General features: G+C 49.3%; 1 protein-coding gene across 1 annotated transcript in view; it reads right to left on the reverse strand.

Moving 5' to 3' along the window:
• LOC135918536 (uncharacterized) overlaps positions 1-22,877 on the reverse strand; it is a 114,641-nt gene that overhangs the window by 75,864 nt on the left and 15,900 nt on the right. Inside the window, exon 4 of the mRNA XM_065452151.2 lies at positions 13,308-13,545. Coding sequence (XP_065308223.1) covers positions 13,308-13,545 — 238 coding nt within the window. The remainder of the gene's footprint in view (positions 1-13,307; positions 13,546-22,877) is intronic.

The raw sequence follows: 22,877 nt of genomic DNA on the forward strand, positions 1-22,877 counted from the left end.
AGCGTCGGCGAGTTTCTTCGCGACGCCACCAACATCGAGAAGGCAAAGGACACGCGGAACCGGCAATTCAACCAAGGCACGAAGTCAACGAACTACGCCGGCGTTCAGTCACTGGCCACCGACGACCTGCGCGAGATTATCAGGTTGGTCGTGCGGGAGGAGCTTCAGAAGCTGTTTCCTTCAGAAGCCTCCAGTGACTGCGATTGCCGACATCGTAGGCAAGGTGCTCGAACAATCACTCGGATTACCTCAATCGCTGCAACCTCAGCCGCGAACAATTACGTACGCCGCCCGCAGCTGGCCGTCACTTTCCCTCACCGCGTCTGCGCTAGGGCGCTGTAACGACTCACATCTGCCGCCGCCGCCAGCTCGACCGCCCGTCTCCCAGTGCAGCCACTCGAGCAAGACGGGCATTTGGGGCGCCCCCAATCACCGCCCGCTCAGCTATCACTGCTGCGAACCGCACATGTTTGCCGCCGATGCCTATACAGTGAAATTGGACTACGATGATTCGCCGTCAACGCTCAGTGCCCGCAGCAAGGTGAACACCCTCGTGATATCGCCGACTACCTCAGCGCTGCTCAGTGGAGCCTTCGTCGACTGTCCCGTTCGCTGTCACCAGGCCGCTACCTGTCGCCGCAACGACGACCATACACTGTCCCAGCCCGGGGCTTGTCTGCGAGCCCATGTCCGGAGAACTAAAAGCAGCAACCGATGGAGCTGTGGTTGCTGTTCGTAGAACTGACGAAGATCCTCCGCCGACGACGAAGACGCCGAAAAAACTATCTAGATGACATGTCAACAAGACGCCGCTATACCGACAAAGTCTACTAGAAGCAAAGATTAAAACGCTTGCTTGGGCTAGTTGGTTCATGCTTGAATGAGTAAAGAGCAAGAGACATATGGTCAAGTAAAACACTTGCTTGGGCTAGTTGGTGCATGAAAAAAGTGGCAGCGGTCCTGTCATTTGTGGTCTTTGTCTGTCCTGGATTATTGCGCCTTGCTCTTTATTCATAGAACCAAAGAATACGCCGAGAAAAGAAGACCTGGCGACGCGACGTTCCAGCCACAGGTCAACATGACGTGGCCGTTATCCATCGCCAAGACGAAAGTGCAACGCATGACAACGTACCACAGACGTCGACGTGCGGTTCATGACAGTTCATGACCGAAACTACCCTGCCGTCTTCGTTATTTTCCAACAGTACTAATGAGACGTTATTCTCGGCACAGACTTCCTGAACAAAGACGCCGCAATCATCGACCTGAAGACGAAATTGATAATGCTGCCGGAATATCAAGCGACACCGCTGGAGAGCTATCGTAGTCACCACGTCATGAGTGTGTTCGGAGATCAAATGAGCAACCCGCCTCGCTCCAGCATTGTTATTTCCGTCAGCACCGAAACACCCCCAGACGTAAAAGGCATCATCGAGGGCGACCAACGTCTACTGCTCAACCGTGAAATTGGCATCGCGAGGACTGCTCGACTGTACGGAGAGAGATGCTGACAAACTTCAGCCAGGAGTGCACATCAACAAGGGCACGACGATCGCGTACATCGCGAAAATTGTGGAAACCAGCAATGCGTTCGTCCTCTCGGATTCTGCCGCATCTACCCCGACGACCATAGTTCTCGAACGAGACTTCGACATAAATCCAAGTCTCCCCCTAAGGTAAACAGCAACAGCTCAGAAGTCTACTCCCGCCTTACAATGACTGCTGTTCAGCGTCATCGAGGATTCGACGAACGCCGTTGCAAAGCATCGCATAATACCCGAAAAGTGCGCTCGACCACTTCGCCAGAGCCCTTATCGAGTTTCGAAGCGAGAACGTGAAGCTATTAGGCAACAAGTCGACGAAAGTCTACACATCATCCAGCCGTCGAAAAGCTCGTGGCCTTCTCCTGTCGTCTTGGTGAAGAAAAAGGACGGAACCCTACGTTTCTGCGTCGATTATCGTCGACTGAACATGATCACGAAGAAGGACTAAGGCCGAAACAATGAAACGTTCCTTTCCTTCGAGCGCTTCCTAACCTTACGTGAGGCCTCCTTACAGCGAAGGACCGATGGAGGAAGCAAGCATACTCTGAAAGCTCCCTTCACCCGTCCTCACGTAAGGAGCGGTTGCCGCCATGCCTGGGTTCGAGATTATCTCTTAAAAGCTTTTGGCGAACACCAGAACACCCCTATTCAATAAAAAAGGTTGTATCGTCGCACAATCTCTAAGTTGATGAGCTAATATAGAGAAGCGTGGACGCTATTTTTTAGTTTTGTTTACTAAATCTAAAGAAGCAGTGCATTACAGTGCGAAACTTGATGTGCTCCAGCAACGCTGGCACGCCGGCGTCGTGCAACGCCTAGCAACGCTTCCATGCCGCACGCGTGACTGAAACGAACGTGCCTGGCAAAACGTACCGTGCTCGCGCTTCTCCGAAGGTGGGCGACAGCACGCACGCGCAAGCAAACGTCACGTGGTTAAGCAGTGAGGCGAAGTGCTCGTTCAGGGCCAGGAGCGGCGTAAGGACGCATGAAGGTAGCTTGGCCCAAACAATAAAACGTTCCTTTTAGGGGTGTGCGAATATTGAAATTTTCGATTACGAATCGAATACGAATAAGGCGAAGAACTCTCTTCGAATATCGAATCGAATATCGAATACATGTGTAGTATTAAAAAATTGCAAGAAAGGCAACAATAGCTTTATTACCCTTTTAAAAATAACATTGCATTTTACAAGGTTGCTTCAAATTAAAGAGGTACTAGATTATAGATAATGGACTCAGGTAATGCCTTCAGTAAGGTAAAACGCTTGTTACAGATTGTCGTGAAGGAAAATTAACTGCTCAATATGGCCAGAAAGTAAACGCTCTCTATGCACTGTCACATTTCTACCGGTAGAAAAGACTCTTTCACTAGGAACTGAAGTGGCAGGGATCGCCAAGTACTTCCAGGCGAGTGCACTTAAAAGCGGGTACCTGAAGCGGCCAATGGACTGCCACCACTCACAAGGATTCATGCCCCTTTCCAGAAGAGGCTTTTGCGCGTAGTCTGTAACTTCCCTCTCAGGGGCAGATGCCAAATGTGTCTTCTCTTTGTTCATCACTAGATCATCAAAAGCATTCCATACACTCGATGCCACCAGTGGACACGAAGTCGACGCTGGCACGGCGGTGTCCTCACGGTGTTCCACGACGGCTTCCTGCAGCTCCCTTGTCACAAGGTTTTTCAGCCAGATCATCTGACCAGATGCCTGATGAACTGTGGCCATAAAGCGCGGATCAAGAAACATGCCTAGGCTGGCCACTTCATCAAATTTCCACTCCGCACAAAGAGCCTTGATACATTTTGAATCAATGTTAGCAAACCCTGAGTTGCCTTTGCAACCTTCAAGGCAATGGGGCATTCCAAAAATAATTGGAATTATAAAGCTTGGTGAAAAAGAAACCGAAACTGATCATGTCTCAAATGCCTGAAGCAGATAGACTGAAACAGAGCATACAGATAATGGCAACTCAGGGTTGCAAAGGCAACCCTGAGTTGCCTTTGCAACCTTCAAGGCAATGGGGCATTCCAAAATAATTGGAATTATAAAGCTTGGTGAAAAAGAAACCGAAACTGATCATGTCTCAAATGCCTGAAGCAGATAGACTGAAACAGAGCATACAGATAATGAGCGGATCATGCGAAGTTCTCAGTTAATAAACATGTTCTTAGGAGAATGCGGAGCAAGCATACAATTGGTTAATTGCTCAATTATTCGCAGTCTATCCGAATATTCGCCGTTTCCACCGTTATTCGGCCGTCCTCGGATATTCGTGAATTTCCGAACATGCATTTCTCGAATCGAATACGCTTCGAATATGGAAAATATTCGATTCGTATTCGAAATTCCGAATATTCGTACACCCCTAGTTCCTTTCCTTCGAGCGCTTCCTAACCTTACGTGAGGCATCCTTACAGCGAAGGACCGATGGAGGAAGCAAGCGTACTCTGAAAGCTCCCTTCACCCGTCCTCACCTAAGGAACGGTTGCCGCGTGCCTGGGTTCGAGATTATCTCTTCAAATCTTTCCGCGAACACCATTATTCTATTAAAAAATGTTGTATCGTCGCACAATCTTTAAATTGAATAGCTAATATAGAGAAGCGTGGACGCTTTCTTCTAGTTTCGTTTACTAAAGTTAAAAAAAAGTTGCGCATTACAGTGCAAAACTTGATGTGCTCCAGCAACGCTGGCACGCCGGCGTCTTGCAACGGCTAGCAACGCCTAGCAATGCTTGCATGCCGCACGCGTGACTGAAACGAACATGCCTGGCAAGACGTACCGTGCTCGCGCTTCTCCGCAGGTGGGCGACAGTGCGCATGCGCAAGCGAATGCCACGTGGTTAAGCAGTGAGGTGAAGCGCTCGTTCAGGGCCAGGAGCGGCGTAAGGACGCATGAAGGTAGCTTTGGAGCTACCTTATGCTGAGGAAGCACCAAGGAAGCCTTCACCGAGGGCCCCTCAGTAAGGAAGCTTTCAGAGTGACATAAGGTAGCCTCACCCCAATGAAGGCTTCCTTAGTGAGGTAAGGAAGATTTCATTGTTTGGCTTCTTATGCTGAGGAAGTACCAAGGAAGCACCAAGGAAGCCTTCACCGAGGGCGCCTCAGTAAGGAACCTTTCAGAGTGACATAAGGTAGGCTCACTGCAATGAAGGCTTCCTTACTGAGGTAAGGAAGATTTCATTGTCTGGCCCTAATACCCCCTCCCATGCATAGACGACGCATTGGATAGGCTCTGCAAGGCTAAATACTTTTCATCGATAGACCTCAAGTCTGGCCATTGGCAAATAGAAGCCGGCGACAGAGATCTCTAAAAGAGCGCCTTCATCACGCCCGACGGCCTCCATGAGATCAAGGTTATGCCATTTGGACTGTCCTCGGCGCCTACAACGTTCCAGCACGTGATGAACACGGTTTTAGCAGCACTGGAATGGTAGACCTGTCTTGTTAGACGATGTCATTGTCTTCGCCGGAAATTTCGAGGATCGCCTTAGGCGGCTTACGACAGTACTAATGGCCATGAAGTCATCAGGGCTCACGCTGAAGCTGCAAAAGTGCCGCTTCACGTACGATGAGCTTCTGTTCCTTGGCTACGTCATCAGCAAATCTGGAGTCCGCCCCGACCGGCAGAAGACAGCTGCCATCGCAATGTTCCGACAGCCCATAGATAAGAAGGCAGTGCGCATATTCCTTGGCATGTATGCCTACTACAGGCGCTTTGTTCAGGACTTTTCACGCATCGCTGAGCCGCTGACACATCTAACTAAATGTGATGGTGAGTTCAAGTGGGAAACGCCGCAGGCCGAGGGTTTTAAGAAATATAAAGACGCATGCACTCGCTGCCGGTACTTGCTCAATTCGACGAGGACGCCGATACAAAAATCCGCACTGACGCCAGCAGCTTAGGCCTCGGTGCCGTCCAGAGCAAAGACCAACTTGAACGAGTGATCGCTTACGCTAGCCGGTCGCTGTCAAGAGTGGAAGACAATTATTCTCTACCGACAAGGAATGGCTCGCCATCATTTGGGATACAGCGAAATTCTGCCCTTAACTATATGGCAGGCCGTTTAAAGTCCTCGGCGAACATCAAGCTTTGTGTTGGCTAGCTAATTCAGAGTACCCTTCAGGAAGGCTGGCGCGGGAGATCTCAGGCTGCAAGAATATGACATAGCTGTAATCTACAAGTCCGGACGAAAACACTCTGATGCCGATTGCCTATCACGCGCCCCCGTTGACCCGCAACCGCAGGTTGACGAGGATGACGACGCCTTCCTTGGAATAAGCGCGGAAGACATCACTGAAAAGCAACGACCAGATCCGCAGCTAAAAAGCCTTGTCGAGTATTTGGAAGGGAAAACAGACGTTGTCCCTATGGCATTTAAGCGAGGATTGTCTTAATTCTCACTTCAAAACAACCTACTCGCAGAGAACTTCTCACCAGTCCACACCTATCCAGGGCGTGCGGAAGTACTGCACGCCCTGTATGACGATCCGAGCGCTTGGCACCTCGGATTCTTCCGGACGCTATCGAGGCTACAGGAAAAGTATTACTGGCCGCGCCTGACCACCGACATCGCCCGTTACGTCAAAACATGCCGAGTCTGTCAGCGACGAAAAACACCGCTGACAAGGCCAACATGTTTTACTTCAGCCAAACGAGCCTCCTTGCCGACCATTTGAGCAGATCGGGATGGTCTTCTTGGGGCTCTTTCCGGCTCCAACACCTAGAAATAAGTGGATCGTCGTGGAGACGGACTACCTAACCCGCTTCTATGAAACGGAAGCTCTGCAGAAATGTAGCGCAGCCGAAGTGTCAAAATTCTTCATCGAGAACATTGTCCGGCGACATGTCGCCCCATACTGAACTCGTCACCATCGACAGAGGTACGGCCTTTACAGCGGCGCTCACTCAAGCCATTCTGCAATACAGCCAGACAAGCCACAGGAGGACAACTGCCTACCACCCGCAGACGAATGGTCTTACGGAGCGCCTCAATAAGACCCTCGCCGATATGCTTGCAATGTACATCGACATCGAACACAAGACCTGGGATGCCGTCCTGCCGTACGTAGCCTTCGCTTACGACATGGCGCTGCAAGGAACAACACAGATCCCATCGTTCAAGCGGCAGGAACGCGACGATGACTCTCGACGCCATGTTGCCGCACCTCACCGACGAAGAGAATCTTGACATCGCCACCTATCTCCAGCACGCCGAAGAAACCTGACATCTTGGCCGCCTGCGGATCAAGAACCAGCAGAGGCCGACAATTGACACTACAACCTTCGACGACGCTACGTCGAGTACAAGCCCAGCTACCGTGCTTCGGTTTGGACCTCTACCCGCCGACGAGGACTTAGCGACAAGCCTTTAGGCCACTATTTCGAACCCTGCAAGATCATCCGACGCATGGGCGCACCAGATGCACCAGGCGCACCAGACGGGTCGTACCAGACGGCATTTCGCTATCACAGTGGCGTCGCTCACGCCCTGAAATAGTCCACGTTATGCGGCTTTAGACTTTCTACCAGCAGTTATGAACTTGGGGATTTTGCGTAGCTGAGCTGTGGACTTTTTTTGGACTGTGCTACTTTGGACTTCGTTTCTTTGATAAGTGTCCTTTTGTGTTTCGCGCTAAGATTATGTTTATTGCATTGGGACGACGCTCTTCGTGAAGGGGGCATTGACACGTGCACTCCTTCATCTTTTTCGGGTGAGCGCTTTTCACCGTCTAACAAATGCTATCGCTCAGCGTGGGACGCGCCTACATGCAGCGGAAGTTTCTGGAATGTTATCGATGGTTCTATCTGCTGTGTGTTGTCACCGAACCTTGTTTAATCTGATTGCATGTATGTTCGACGCGAATAGTGTAGAACTTCTGGAAGACACGCGCGCACCAGCGATTACTCTGGAACGTTCGATGGCTGTTGTATAAAATCCGGCCCACTTGACCGGCAGATTAACCCACCGTGGTTGCTCAGTGGCTATGGTGTTGGGCTGTTGAGCACGAGGTCGCGGGATCGAATCGCGGCTACGGTGGCCGCATTTCGATGGGGGCGAAATGCGAAAACACCCGTGTACTTAGATTTGGGTGCACGTTAAAGAATCCCAGGTGGTCTAAATTTCCGGAGTCTCCCACTACGGCGCGCCTCATAAAAAGAAAATGGTTTTGGCACGTAAAACCCCATTATTATTATTATATTCCGATGAGCCGCTTGTCCAGCATTTCTGTCCGCCATTTCATTGCCTGCGATCCCAGAGTGGCCTGGGACCCAGCAGACAACAAGAGCTAGGTTTTGTTTATACGCTAGGTGAATGTTTTTGAGGAGCTTGTTTAATACAGGGTTTCGGCTTGCTTTGCCACAGGATAGGGCTGTGACAACGCCTAAAGAATCTGTGTATATTATAGACTTTTGCATTTTGTGCTGTACTGTGTGCTCAACAGTTATCAGAATACCGTACGCTTCCGCTGTAAAGATGCTGCTATGTTTATGTAAGGTTTTAGAGTTGGAGAAGTTTGGGCCTGGGCTGCACATGATACCGAAGTTGCAGAGTTTGAAGCACCAGTGAAAAACGCCATAGATTTATACTTGTCTTCTAGGGCCAAGACATGTTGCTGGATGAGGGCATTTGGACAACTTTTTTGTTAAGTTCTCTAAAGGATGAGCCACAGGAGACTGTACGTTGCTCCCAAGGTCGGATAAGTTAAGCATTGTCACTTTCCTGCAGATCTACGAAATCTACTCCGAGTTTTTCTGCAACAGATTTCACTGCTAACGGGAACGGCGGGGCGTGTGAAGGCCTATTTGAATACAACTGACATGTGGACCGATCACTTATGGGTGCTTTGCATGGATGTTGGTTTAGGGACATGGTTCTTATTGCATAGGTGACTCCTAGATATGTACGCTGATAATCCAGTGGCCATTGATCCGACTCTGCATAGACACTTTGGACAGGGCTCGTACGAAAGGCACCAAGCGCTAGGCGGATACCTACGTGATATACAGGATCGAGTACTTTAAGTGTTGTCTTTGAAGCCGACTGGTATACAATACATCCATATTCTATGCGGGACAACAGAAGGCTTTTAAAGAGAGATAGGAGGCAATACCTATCTGTTCCCCACGACTGACGAGATAAAATATTTAAAAGGTTCATGCTTTTAAGACATTTCAGTTTCAACTGTTTTATATGCTGCATGAAGGTTAGCTTACTATCGAAGATTACACCCAGAAATTTTTGTTCTTTTCCATTTATCAGGCTTCTCCCATGCATCGTAATGCAAGGGTCCGGACATACCCCTCTTCGTCTAGAAAACAGCACACAGGAAGTCTTTTCTGCACTGAATCTAAACCCGTTTTCGTCTGCCCATTTCGTGAGCCGATTAACACTCAACTGTATCTGGCGTTCACATATTGCTAAGTTGCAAGATTTAAAGCTGATTTGGATATCGTCCACAAAAACAGAATAAGACACCATGGGTGGTATAACAGAGCGGAGAGAGTTCATTTTGATTATAAAAAGTATGCAACTTAGCACTGCTCCCTGTGGTACACCGTTTTCCTGAATAAAAATGCGTGATAGTACGTTACCAATTCTTACGCGGAACTTTCTTTCAGATAAGTAATTTTGCAAAATGTTCAGCACGCTACCACAAATTCCATAGGACGACAGGTCTAGCAGAATACCGTATCGCCAGGCAGTATCATATGCCTTCTCAAGATCAAAGAATATAGATAGACAGTATTGGGCTGTGTACAAATGCATCACGTATATATGATTCAAAGAGAACAAGATTATCGGTTGTAGACCTCGCTCTTCGGAAGCCAGATGGGCGAGGGTCCAATATATCATTATATTCCAAAAAGAACACAAGGCGACGGTTAACCATTTTTTCAAATACCTTGAGTAAGCAGCTAGTGAATGCAATTGGTCTGTAACTGTTAACTAAGGAAGGGTCTTTGCCGTGTATGATTATTGGTAGGACTATTGCTTCATTCCAAGATGAGGGTATATGACCAGTAGCAAATATCTTATTGTAAAGGCCTAAAAGGCAGTTTAGGGTCTCATAAGGCAGATTGTTGATTATTTCATAAGTTATTGCGTTAAAACCTGGAGCCGAGCTACCACAAGAGTCTAGGGCATGCTTGAGTTCATGGAATGTTAACGGTCTATTGTACCCTTCTGATGACTTCTTTGGACGCAGAGGAATATTTTCAGCTATTCTTTTATGCTTTAAGAAAGTTTCGGAATAATTTTCCGAACTTGATACTCTCTCAAAGTGCTCGCCAAGAGTGTGCTTGGTCTTCTATTGACTCACCAGAGCCATTGACGAGAGGAAAAGGATTTGGATGTTGTCCTCTTAGTTTACGTACCCTGTTATATACTTTGCTAACATCCGTGTATGAGTTTATTGAGGATATGTAGCGTGTCCAGCTTTCTCTTTTGGATATTCGGAGGATACGGCATCCATTTGCTTCGCACCGCCTAAATTCTATTAGGTTTTCTGTGGTTGGATAGCGTGCAAATCTACTCCATGCTTTGTTCTGGCGTTTCTTTGCAGTTTCGCAGTCTGTTCCAACATGGCTTTGGATTGACTTTATCTGTGCAGGACTGAGGTATGTAGTTTTCAGCACAACAGAGGTTATGTTCAGTGATGTAGCTGGCCAGTTCCTCTACACCTAGGTAGTCCACATCTTCCAGGCACAGTTTACATACGTTTCTGAACTTTCACCAGTCTGCACTATGAATTTTCCAGTTTTTGGGGTAAGCTGGTCCATCGTACCACTTTGTTGTTTCTAGGAGTATTGGGAAATGATCGCTCGCATATGGATTACTGATAACTCTCCATTCCAGGCATGGAAGAAGTCATGCTGACCCTCTGGCTAAGTCTATACACGAATACGTGTTGTGGGTAGGACTGTAAGAAGTTGGCTCTGTCTTGTTAAATAGACAGGCTACAGATGAAAGAAGGAACTTTTCAATTGCCCGTGCTCTCGCATCACATCTTGAGTCGCCGCAGAATGTGCTGGGAGCATTGAAGTCTCCGATTATTATATAAGGTTCGGGAAGCTGGTCAAGCAGCTTTTCAAATTCTGCAATGTCAAACCTTTCATCAGGCGGTAAATATATAGAGCACATAGTTATAGGTTGGTTGAACAGCATAGCCCGAACAGCCATTGCTTCAAATGAACTTTGGAGTGATACATGTTGGCATGCTACTGACTTTTGCGCTATGATTGCCACACCACCTGAAGAAGAATTGCCATTACTTCTATCTTTATGGAAAATTATGTGCTGTTTTAAGAAGTTCTGGTGTGTAGACTCTAAATGTGTTTCTTGAACACAGAACAGTCGTGGCTGATATTCCTCTAGTAGATCTTTGACGTCATCTAGATTGCGAAATAGGCCCCGTGGCATTCCACTGAATAATTCGTGTAGCCATATTGAGGAAGATTTTTGTTGTCTGTGTTCAAGAGCACGTGGTAAAGATAGATGGATATGTATACAAGGGCGGTAACCGTTTAGGTTACCTGTCCCTTTCTTTGAGCAGGTACAGGCATTTTCCCTCTCCTAGCGCGCTCCTGAGAGCGCCGATCTTTCGGCGTCGATGACGCCGCGGATTGTCGATCGACCCCCATAACCTTCTCTGAAGCGCTGGAGGATCGTGAACTAGGCGCTGAAACTCGCGTCTCAGGCCTTGGATTTCGGATTAGCTTTGGGACCTGCGGGACCGGAGTCGGCAGGTCCACCTTCGATGTTGATGGAGCAACACTTGCTGCAGCCACAAGGGGGGCAGGCGGAATGATTACCGGGCCACTATCTGTGACCGCGGTAGACTCCCGAGGGATTTGTGACACTGCCCCCCGTCGCGCCACCTCGGAAAAGCTTGTGTGATCTAAATATGACAGACGTTTCCTTGCTTCGTGAAATGTTATATTTTCTTTGACCTTTATTGCAATGATTTTTTTCTTCCATTTAGGGCATGTTCTAAAGTAGGCTGGATGGCTTCCATCACAGTTCACGCAGTGCGGAGATGAGTCGCAAGTGTCTGATGGATGATCGTTCGAGCTGCATTTTGCGCAAGTCTGCCTTTCTCGGTATGTCTGGGATCCATGCCCATACCTCTGGCACTTAAAGCACCGTCGAGGATTTGGGATGTACGGCCTAACACGTACTTTGATATAGCCTGCTTCCAATGTACTAGGCAGTAGACTGGTACCAAAGGTTAATACTATGTGCTTTGTTCGAAGTTGTTCATTGTTCCTGCGGGTTAGGATTCTTTCTACTTTGATCACATTTTGGTCCTGGAAACCTTCAAGCAGCTCTTCATTACTAAGGTCTAAGAAGTCTTCAGAGATTACTCCACTGCTCGTATTCATGGTTCGATGTGCCGACACAGTGACTGCTACATCGCCAATGCACTTCAACTCATTAATGTTATTGTGTTGTGTTTTATCCTTCTATTTCAAGGAGCAGGACTCCATTCGACATCTTAGTAGCTTCGTCGCTAGGTCCTATAGTGTTTGCGAGGCATTTAGCCTCCAAGAAGGGGGAGAGTTTACGCACGCTCTCGATGCATTCACTGTGGATTACTTGGTACTTAGGGAAGTGTTCTTGATTGTTATCCAAAAAGAATTGAAACGTTGCATCGGTGCGCCCTCTTTTTAGAGGGCGATCAAGGGAAAGTGGTTTACTAGAAGCCATATAGAGGTGTTGAGTTCGGCAGCAGCGCCAACCGCCCGCCACCGAGCCCAACATGGGGACGGAGCAAGTCTTACGAGTAAGACAAGCCTTCGCTAGTTGTACGGTGCTACTATAACCAAATCTGGAGTACCCAAAGTTGTCCATCCACACAAGGTTAACCCTCGCTGCCAGGAAAGTCGGAAGTAAATAGAAAAGAGGGGAAGACAGGAAAGATTGAAAGGAAGAGAGAGAGACGCAGAATGGAGAGGGGGACAGGAAAAGGCAACTACCGATTTCCCCCGGGTGGGTCAGTCCGGAGGTGCCGTCTATGTGAAGCAGAGGCCAAATGGGTGTGTTGCCTCCACCGGGGGAGGCCTTAAAGGTCCAAATACCCAGCATCAGCTCAACCCCCAGATCCCCATTTCCCCAGACACGGCTAAGCCGCGCACGGCTACACGCGGGAGGGTCCAATCCTCGTGTGCTCAGGTACGTGGTGTCGCAACACACCAAACGCCTGCTGACGCAGACGCCCCTGCGGGGATGCTTCTGTTTCTGTTAAGTTTATCAGCAATTGCAATTCCTTTTAAAAAATCATTATCACCCTGTCAAAAAATACCTTTCTTCCAAACAATGTAACTGTCTCTAGAATTTAGGTTTGTCTCCGGAATTCAACAAATTGCATTCAAATTGGTCCAAAAGGTGCTTCGTCAACGCATTTCCTCGTTTCAGATGCCTTTGAATACGCAGCATCGGAGATGGCCTCGAGCAAAAGCTTCTTTTTCAGAACCATACGGGAATACAACCTGCTTCCAGGCGATATTTAATATATTGCTGATACTCTTTTCTTCTTTACCCTGCAATCATAAGAACACTGGTAGAAAGGGCTTTTCTCGATCTTTGTTTATTCTTTCAAGAGTAATTCCTTAATGTATACTTCTGTCAGTTTTGCATTGCATTTCGCATAATACGCCTTACATGTGCTACATTATATTACACTCCTTGTGAGGGTGTAGGTAAAATATAAACAAGGGGTCGTTCCTGCATTTTCTGCGATGGTGGTGGAGACATGCACTTACGTGAGCGCGAAAGAGATGCCGTACTGGGTCTTGTTAACATTACGCGCCTGCTCCAGAAAGACGCGAGCGTTCAGCTCGATCGCACCGTAGCCGCCGGACAGGTTGTTCTTGTTCTCCTTGTAGAAGGACTCGAAGAACAGCAGATCGCAGGCGCCATCCAGTGGCAGAGCAGACGTTTCCGGAGGCATCAGGTTGGAGACGGTGCACACAACGGTGCCTGTAGGTGCCGCTGGCGCCACTGTCGAAGATAGAGGATACTTAGTAGAACCTTTGACTACCGTGGAAGACAAGATTGCGATTTAAATATCACAGTGGGAAAACTCAACGAGGAAAAAAAGACAATAACCGACGCACATAACACAGCCAAACTGGTATAAAAACGGATAAACGAGCGCTGGCTTCTACTAGCACCAGTGGACACAGCAATCCGGTTTATGCGACCGGGGCTCCGAATAAGTGAGGGTTCACGCCACCATGAAGGGATCGTGTCAAGGCCTGATCTGAGCGTCAGGCATTGGCATTCAGGACATTTTTCTGTAAGTATATTTGTCTGTATGTACACGAGCACGAGAACACAATGCGATGAGTTCCGATTAATTCATTATGATGATGCAGCTTTGTCCAACAAAGCAACCGCGTGGTATTAAGACCGATCCCCTCGTTATCCAGGGTATCAGTAAAACGAGAGGAGACAGTCACTCACATTGTGCCATTGTGCAATAAACAACATCTCCATGTGTTGTTTCACCTTATATGTACACGAGCTCCTCTCCTGGTTAGACACAAAAGTGCAGGGAGGGGTTGAACACGAACAAGTGATATCACAGGGCGATCCAGGCAGGGCGAAGGCAGCTTTGACTCCGTAGCGGCGGTTCGGAATAACGAAGACAAAGAAGCGCACATTGAAAATATGGGCGCCAAACATCGACCCGATGGCTCACATCCTGTCGATGTGCGATTTGCTGTCCTCGTTTTTTTGCGCATCATAGTACTTACACCAGTATGTCTGATCAACAGGCTTAAGCAAAATCTCTGCCACAAGGCATGGGACGCCCCAAACATTTTCAGTCCTAGAACAGTCGGCCACCCCAATTCCTGGAACACAGGGTACCGGAACATCTGTACAGTTCCACTTGGTTAAAGACGAAGATCGCGCAAATAGACAACTGCTTTTCTTAGAGCGGGCGCGGGCCATAAAGTGAAGTATGCATGAGCGCAGGTATGCCCATCTTTCAGCGCATTTGGCGCTCCTCGCTAATATCCCAGCGATAACAGGCGCCCAGTATTATATCGTGATCTCTGCCTCCCTTCACCTCCTCTCTTCATCGTTGCATTCCAAGGTACCTCCCGTCGTCCCTTTCATCCTTCCCCCGATCTTGACGCCAAATATTAGCACTGGGCAGCAGACAAGCCCAGCAACGTACGTGTCGAGAGCCCTTTCAGGTACGAAAATAGTGAGTGCTGCGTGGTACGTTTTAGATGTTGGCACTACTTGAAAAGGTATACAATTACGGTGTGCTTTGCTATTGCGACTGCAGCGAGTAAAGATATAGGGTATGTCCTAAAAACGAATGCCAATGAGTCGATTAAAATGCATTTATTGTTCAGATCGGTACAACACATTAAAATGTTTCAAAATAGACTCCTCCTGCATCGATACGTGGCTCCCAGTGAGATTTCCAGGCATCGGAGGTAGCAAGGCAGCCTTCCAGAATGTCCATTATAGCCTTTGTGCGAACCTCATCATGTTTGTCAACTGACCCGAACTGATGCCCTATCATGGGAGTTATCAAGCACACAAACAAAAACAAGTCTGGGGTGCTACGTCAGGACTGTAGGGCAGCTGGGAAACCGTTCGCACCTTTGAATTTACCAGGAAGCGGGTCACGAGGAAGGCGGCGCAGGCTGGCGCGTTTTCACCGTAAGCTTTGGATTGTCCGCGATTACAGGTTACGGAGATCCCCGCGACAGCACTTGGCCTAACCATGGTGAACGAAGCGACGACGATCGTTGACCCCCTCCATACAACTTCCGCAGGACACGAAGAAGAACGCATGGACCAGACTACCGAACCGGTGAGCCAAGAAACTCTGTACCATAGCACCGTGAGAGAAGACTTCAATTGGCAATCCGTACGAACACAAAAGCAACGCAAGCAAGAAGCCTTGGAGAGGCGACGCGGTAGTGTGAAGCCCCAAGACCTCGAAACTACCACTAAGACATCAACAACGCGGAGAGTCGCTAGACCTCCGCCGCTTCCGAAAAATGACTACAAAATAATCATTCGTCCAAACCAAGGTCTGCCATTAAGAAACGTGCTCACTCATACACTTGCACGAGCGATCATCGACGCGTGCCACAACGAGTTCACGGATGACAAATTCATACTGAGAATCAACCCGGGATCCAACATAGCCATCATATCGACCCAGTACGAAGAGGTCGCCGAAAAACCAAGACACATCCACACCTTAACGCTTAGTGGCAGAAATCACGCAGTGCGCGCATACACCGCCCAAGGAGAAGGCGCCCTCAGAGGAGTGGTGCATGGAATACCGTTGCACAGAACCACTGAAACCCTCATGGCCCACCTCAGAGTGAGAACACAAGGCGTGGAAATCCTTACAGCCAGGATGATCGGTGCCACTCAAAGTGCAACGCTTACCTTTATTGGTCCCCATCTACCACGGTTTGTGTACTACTACGGAGGTGAACTCCGTTGCTACCCATTTAGACCGACGCTCCAAGTCTGCAAGATCTGCAGGGAAAAGGGCCACCGTACCGACGTGTGCCCAAACCCAGACAGACCCATCTGTAGATTGTGCGGACTGCTTAACCCACCCGACGGACACAAATGCGAGAAAAACTGCGCCTCGTGCGGGGAGGCCCACCCGACCGGTGACCATTCGTGCAAGCAGCGACTCAAACCGGTTCGACTCCGACCCACACCATCATCAGCCCCGATGAAGTCGAAAGCCCCACGATGGTTCGCCTCGGAAGACGAAGAAGAGACCTACAGGGCGGACACTCGCGGCCGGCCGGTCAATACTGAGGAACGCCCCCGCTCCCAATCCCGCTCCCGTTCCCGGTCAGCGAGCCGCGAGCATCGGGCACCACCGACACCCAAAAGGAACCCGTCGCCTCCGGCAAGGAAGCAGAAGCCTTCACACGAGGTAAGCTGGGCGGAAGTCGTCTCTCCCAAGCCACGAAACACATCCACACCGATCACACAAAATCCAGAATACCAGAGAGTCATTGAGGAAAATAGACAGCAAAAACAGCGTCTAATCGACTACGAGCACAAAATCGAAACTTTATTGAAAAGAGTAGCCATGCTTGAATCGGCACACGCTGCGACCTGTGAGCGATCGCCACAATCTCAATTACCACAGCTAAGCACTCTCACCGGACATCCGCCACTACAAACACAATTGCTCCCCTCCCCCCAAACAACACAGCCAAAGCAGCCTCAGGCGCACTCACCGTCTGAGAGCAACCTAGTAACCCAGGACCAATTGCAACAAGCACTGCAACAATCACAACAACAAATAATACAACAAATACAGCACCAATTTCAACAGTTCTTTAAGGAATTCCAAGAATTAAAGAAATACGTTAACGAATCCCTAACCAAGGAACCCAAGCGTAAACGAAAAAGTAGTAAAATACCCTCTCAGACAGATGACGGTAGCAAACGTACCGGGTCCCGACGGGATCACCAACGCCATCTTGAGAAACCTAAGCGATGAAACCCTGCGAGCCTTTACGAAGCAGCTGAACGAAGAAATATGGGCACCGGGCGGAACATTACCCGAGGAATGGACTACAGCTCACATAGTCCTTATACCCAAACCAGGAAAACCGCGCAGGCTCGATCAATTACGACCGATCTCGCTTACGTCTTGCCTAGGCAAGCTTCTTGAACGAATTGTACTTACTCGAATGGAACAACACATGGAAGAACATGGACTACACCCCAATTGCATGTATGGATTTCGGAAAGGCATTTCAGCACAGGATGTCTTCCTCCTCCTCAAGGAAGAGGTCCTCAACCCACAACCGGGCAGCAACAACAACATACTCCTAGCCCTCGACGTAGAAAAAGCATTTGATAATATAGCACACGAAACCATCCTAGATGGCCTCGCCGCCATAGGATGCGGAGAGCGAGTATACCCTTATGTCGTGGCTTTTCTCAGCCACCGCAAAGCTCGCATCGGCATAGCAGCCGTACAATCGGACATGTATGATCTACCGCAGAAGGGTACTCCGCAAGGGTCAATATTATCTCCTTTCCTCTTCAACATCGGACTTAGAAAACTTGCTTTACAACTGCAAAACATCCCAAAACTCGGATGTGCCTTCTATGCCGACGATATCAATCTATGGGCAACCAAGGGTTCATACGGCGACAGAGAAAACACGTTACTCACAGCTATCGCATACATCGAGTCATACCTAACCACAGCAGGAATGAGGTGTGCCCCACACAAGTCGGAGTACCTTCAAGTCCGGCCTAAGAAAACTAAGGAACATCGAGCCCCGCCAATACAACTCGAGATTGCCGGGCAACCTATAAAGCGCGTCCCGACCGCACGCATACTAGGTATGCACATCCAGGAGAACAACGGCATAAAGCTAGCCTCAGAGACTCATCGCCAGAGTAGCGCGCAGCAAAGATGGTTTTACAGAGGACGAAACCTTAAGACTGGTACAAGCCCTCGTCACCAGCCGTGTCACGTACGCGCTACCGTATCAAATCAAGCGCAAAAGCGAGACAGAACGCATGGACACTCTTATAAGAACGGCGTACAAAACGGCTTTACAGCTACCGTCAAGCACAAGCACAAAGAAATTACTAGCGCTAGGCGTATACAACACCTTTGAGGAGCTAGCAAGTGCCACGCTAATAGCGCAGAGGGAGCGCCTCAACAAGACTCAACAGGGAAGACACCTTCTTCAACGGCTAGGGTACCCGCTGACACCTCAGTACTGCGAAGAAGAAACACAACTCTTGCCTAACCACATTAAGAGAACATTGTAGTAGACCCTATCCCCAAGAACATGCACCCCACCCACAATCAGGAGAGAAGAGCAGCGCGTGCCCGCATGTTGCACAAACGTTGTTTCAGAGACCCGGATACGTACTACACGGACGATAGCCCGTATCCCTCGTCGCCACGTTGCAGGCTCAAATACACACTCGCCGTTGTCAATCAGGGGAACCTGGTAGCCTCAGCCTCCATCCGCGCCACATGCAGCGCAGCAGCAGAAGCAGCAGCAATCGCTCTCGCACTTCGCGACGCTGAGAGCAAGGGAAGGTCCGCCCGTGTCCTTACTGACTCACAAGCGGCTTGTCGTTTATACTTGAATGGAACGCTCCCTATACAAGCCATTCGAATCCTGGGTCGCACACTACAATGGACCCACGGTATCGTCTGGTGCCCCGGGCACGAAGGCCTGCGGGGCAACGAAGAGGCGGGCTGCGCAGCTCGAGGTCTCACTAGCCGAGCGGCAGACCACACCGTTCTTCAGCCCCCGACAGACCGACGAGCGACCCACGAGTTATTAACGACAGGTCAACAAATACTACAGGACCAACGCCTCGGAAGAACGCAACACGCTCCCCCACACAAAGCTCTCAACAAAATCCAGGCAAGGGACTGGCGCCGCCTGCAAACTAACACATACCCACACTTGTCTCGTCTACACGCAATCTACCCAGACAGTTATACGTCCCGAACATGTCCCTGGTGTAGCAACCACACAGCGACACTCGCGCACATAACACACGAATGCACCGACCGTCCGGGCCACGCAATTTCGCCACGAGTCACAACTTACCCACTCATTACGTGGTCTTGGGAGGCGAGACTCTCCGAACTGGACCTGGGAAGCCAACTGGCGACCCTCGACCAGGCCCGGCGAGCCGCGATCGCCAGTGGAGCCCTGTCAGAGGGAACCACCCAGGAATAAACCGCGCAACTGTTTCTGCAATAACAAAGTTCCTCCTCCTCCTCCTCCTGCGGTGAACCCTTCGTTTGGGTCTCTTGAGCACTTGCACGTGTAATTTGGCGTTGACGGTTTTGCCATGTAGTACAAACTCCGGGTGGATGTCTCATTTTTCCTTTATTAATTACTTCTCTCCACCTCGCGGGTTTCCGCACAGCTATTACATCAAACTCTTGCCTTTCCTTCGAGTTTTCGACAAATTTGACTTCACCCTGCCATTGTCTAGCCGCCAGGTGAGCTCAGATGGTAGAGCGGCTGCCCCTGAAAGGCGGTGGTCCCGGGTTCGAGTCAGGACGAATTTTTCTTCCACTGCGAAGCTTTCCTTTCGAGGAACACGTATAGGTTTCTTTTGTAGCAATCGCTACGAACAGGTGGATGTCTCATTTTCTCTTTATTAGTACAAACTCGTGGTGTTCCTTGACTTCAAAGAACACAATGAGCATGGTCGTGATCTTTACATGCTCATTCTGACCCTCTTGGGGCAAGGGGACGCTGAGGTGTGCCACTCGGTACTTTGCCTTGTTCTTTCGGGGTCGTATTAAAATAAGCAAGACCCGTCACCCTGTGATGACATTGTCTAAAATGGGCGGTCCCTTTCACACAAGTCCCACATTTCTAAGCACATTTCTGCCGGTCGCGATTTTTGGTCGTCTGTTAAAATTTTCGCCCAATGTTGTTGCACAGTATTCACATCTGCAAATTGTTCGTCAAAATGTCGTGAACGGTACTTTAATTTATGATGGTCGTTCATGGCCCTCCAGCGCGGGCTTCATCGCTGACCTCTTCAGTACCCTCGAGCACATTTCTCGGCACTGTCGCAGTTGGTGGAGTTAGGTCTACTTATACTTACTACTCTCGCCCCTCAGGTGGCCCTTCTCGTCCTTATGTCTCATGCTCCGATAATGCCGCCACTGATTCTCCTGCGCCGAACCGCGCCTATTCTCGTTCGCCTTCGCCCCAACGACGACAATCTCGTTCTCCCCAGCCACGTTGTTCCTATGCGCCGACTTCCTTCGGACGCCGCTGCCAGCCGGAAAACTAGAGGATGCGGCGCCTCGAGGTGACGTGCATTGCTCCCTACGCTGCCAAATACTATTCTGACGTTGCCCACTCATCTGAACCTCCTTACCTTGCTGGTGAAGCAGCGCACTGACACGGACACAGTGAAGACACACAAGAAAAGACGATACTCGCTGCTGTTGGGCTAGTTGGTGAGTGATCATCATACCCTTCTTGGTGAAGCAGCGCACTGACAGGGACACAGCGGCGAGTGTCGTCTTTTCCTGTGTGTCTTCACTGTGTACGTGTCAGTGCGCTGCTTCACCTACAAGGTATGATGATTACTCACCAACTAGCCCAACTTTCTACTTTACTGAACCTTCTTAACGTGCAAGTCGAGGGTGTTTCTGTATATGCTCTTATATACACTGGGGCGCATTTTTCGGTAATGAGCGCTGACCTTCGTAGCCGCTTGAATAATCACGCCCGCCACGACGCCTCTTGTCCGTGTCGCCGATGGCGGAACAGCCACCGTAATTTGTATGTGTGCCGCCCGTGTCTCCTTCGCCGATGGCTCCACAATCGTGCTATTCACAGTCATCGCCCACTGTCCCCACTACATCATCCTCGGCCTAGACTTCCTCTCCGCACATTCTGCTCTCATCGATTGTTCCGCCAGTACTCTGCGCCTTGACCTGCCCGTTCTGGATCCCGCTGAACCACACCCCAGTCGCCTCAGTTCCGTGGACTTCGTTCGCTTGCTACCTTTAGCACTGAATTACATTGACTTAGTGTCATCCAGGCCAGTGCCCGACGGTCACTACATCGCGACACCTATGCAAGACGTCCTACTTACACACGGGATCACAGTACCTCATACAGTTTTATCTATCACGGCGAATTGCGAGCAGTGAGAAGACGACGACGACGACGACCAGAGGCTAGCGCGGGCTGTTGCGTCTTCGCCAAGTGCGGCATATTCCCTTGTAAATGTACTGGTATATAGCTTTTCGTCTGCGTCTTCCTACGTAACAATATCTTGGCGCGCCTGAGTTCAAAATAAAAATAATATCTGTTAAAATAAAATCTTCGACAGGTTGTCCTCCTTGGTCGGCTTCTAAAACGGTATGGGGTGGATTTTAAAGATAACAGATGGTGACGTTTCATACCATAAAATGGTGACGGCTACAGCCTCGTACGGGGTGTTTAATAGAACGTTCCGCGCGGGTATCGCGCCTTGCACAACAAGCGCGACATCTCCTGATAGACGGCTGCAGTGCTCGCGGCCGTTTCGTGTGGCAGTAAAACTTTTAAGAAAATGTGTGTTGCTGGAGCCGATGTTCGTCTCTTGAAGGCAGAATGCTTCTGGCGATTACTTACGTATGACGTATTTGATGTCGCCTAAATTGTGGATTAGGACTCTGCAATTTCATTCAATGATGGAAGCCATTTTAATGGAATTGAAAATATTTACTTATGTGTGTGAGCTTAGACCTTGCAGGCAACACGCAATAAGAAGTTGATAACTCTCATCAATGATTGTAACCATCCAGGTTACTTGTCTCTTTTTCGGTGCAGTTACAAGAAGTTAGTTATTCTTGGCACGCTCCTAGGGACGCCGATCTCTCAATGTCGATGACGACGGGGACTTCGAGTTAACTTCCATCATCTCTCTGGGCGCTGCTACGATTTAAAGCCAGTCGCCGAGCCGTGCGTCTCGGGCCATGGAGTTCGGATAAGCTTCGGGCCTCGTGACACCGTGGTCTGCATGCCCGTCTTCGATGATGCTGGGGCAGCACTGGTTCGTGCCACCAAAGGGGCGAGTGGAGTTGCTACAGAACTACCATACGTAGGCCTTCCAGAACCCTGAAACCGGTATGGCGCTTCCCCCTGCCGCGTCGCACTCGTAAGCTCATTTGAGGTAAAAGCTCGAGCTTTTCCGTCGTTTCGTGGAATGAGATTCTTTCTATTACAGTGATTGCAGTTATTTCTGTTTCTCTCTTCCAGCAAGGGCAGCTCCGTGACTAGGCTGAATGGTCACCCTTGCAAATGACACAATGTGCAGGAGCATTGCAATTGTCAGAAGGTTGCTCATTGGCGCCACACTACATGATTGTCATACATGCCCGAACCTCAAACACTTGAAGCACCGCCTGAGGTTTGGTATGTAAGGTCTCACGTTGATTTTCACATATGTGCGTCAAGTGAACTGGGCACAGCGCTCGTACCAAAAGTGAGTATCCCGTGTTTTGTTGGGATCTGTTGGTCATTTCCCTGGAGTGTTAGTCTTACCTTAATGATGTTTTGCTCTTGGAATGATTAAAATAGCTCTTTGTCACTAAAGTTAACGAAATTTGATGTTACTGCCCTGCTTGTGTTGAGCGGGCGATGTGCAGAGATTGTCCTGTTAATGTCACCGATACTGACGAGTTCAGCAAGCTTTTCAAGTTGATCTTTCTTTGTCAGTTCGAAGAAGACGTCTCCGCTTGCTATCTCTGTTACTTTGCAGTTAGATCCAGTCATGTTTGCTAGGCATTTGGATACTAGGAAAGGTAAGTT

This window comes from Dermacentor albipictus, unplaced genomic scaffold (genome assembly GCF_038994185.2).
Source record: "Dermacentor albipictus isolate Rhodes 1998 colony unplaced genomic scaffold, USDA_Dalb.pri_finalv2 scaffold_15, whole genome shotgun sequence".
Classification (NCBI taxonomy): Eukaryota; Metazoa; Arthropoda; class Arachnida; order Ixodida; family Ixodidae; genus Dermacentor; species Dermacentor albipictus.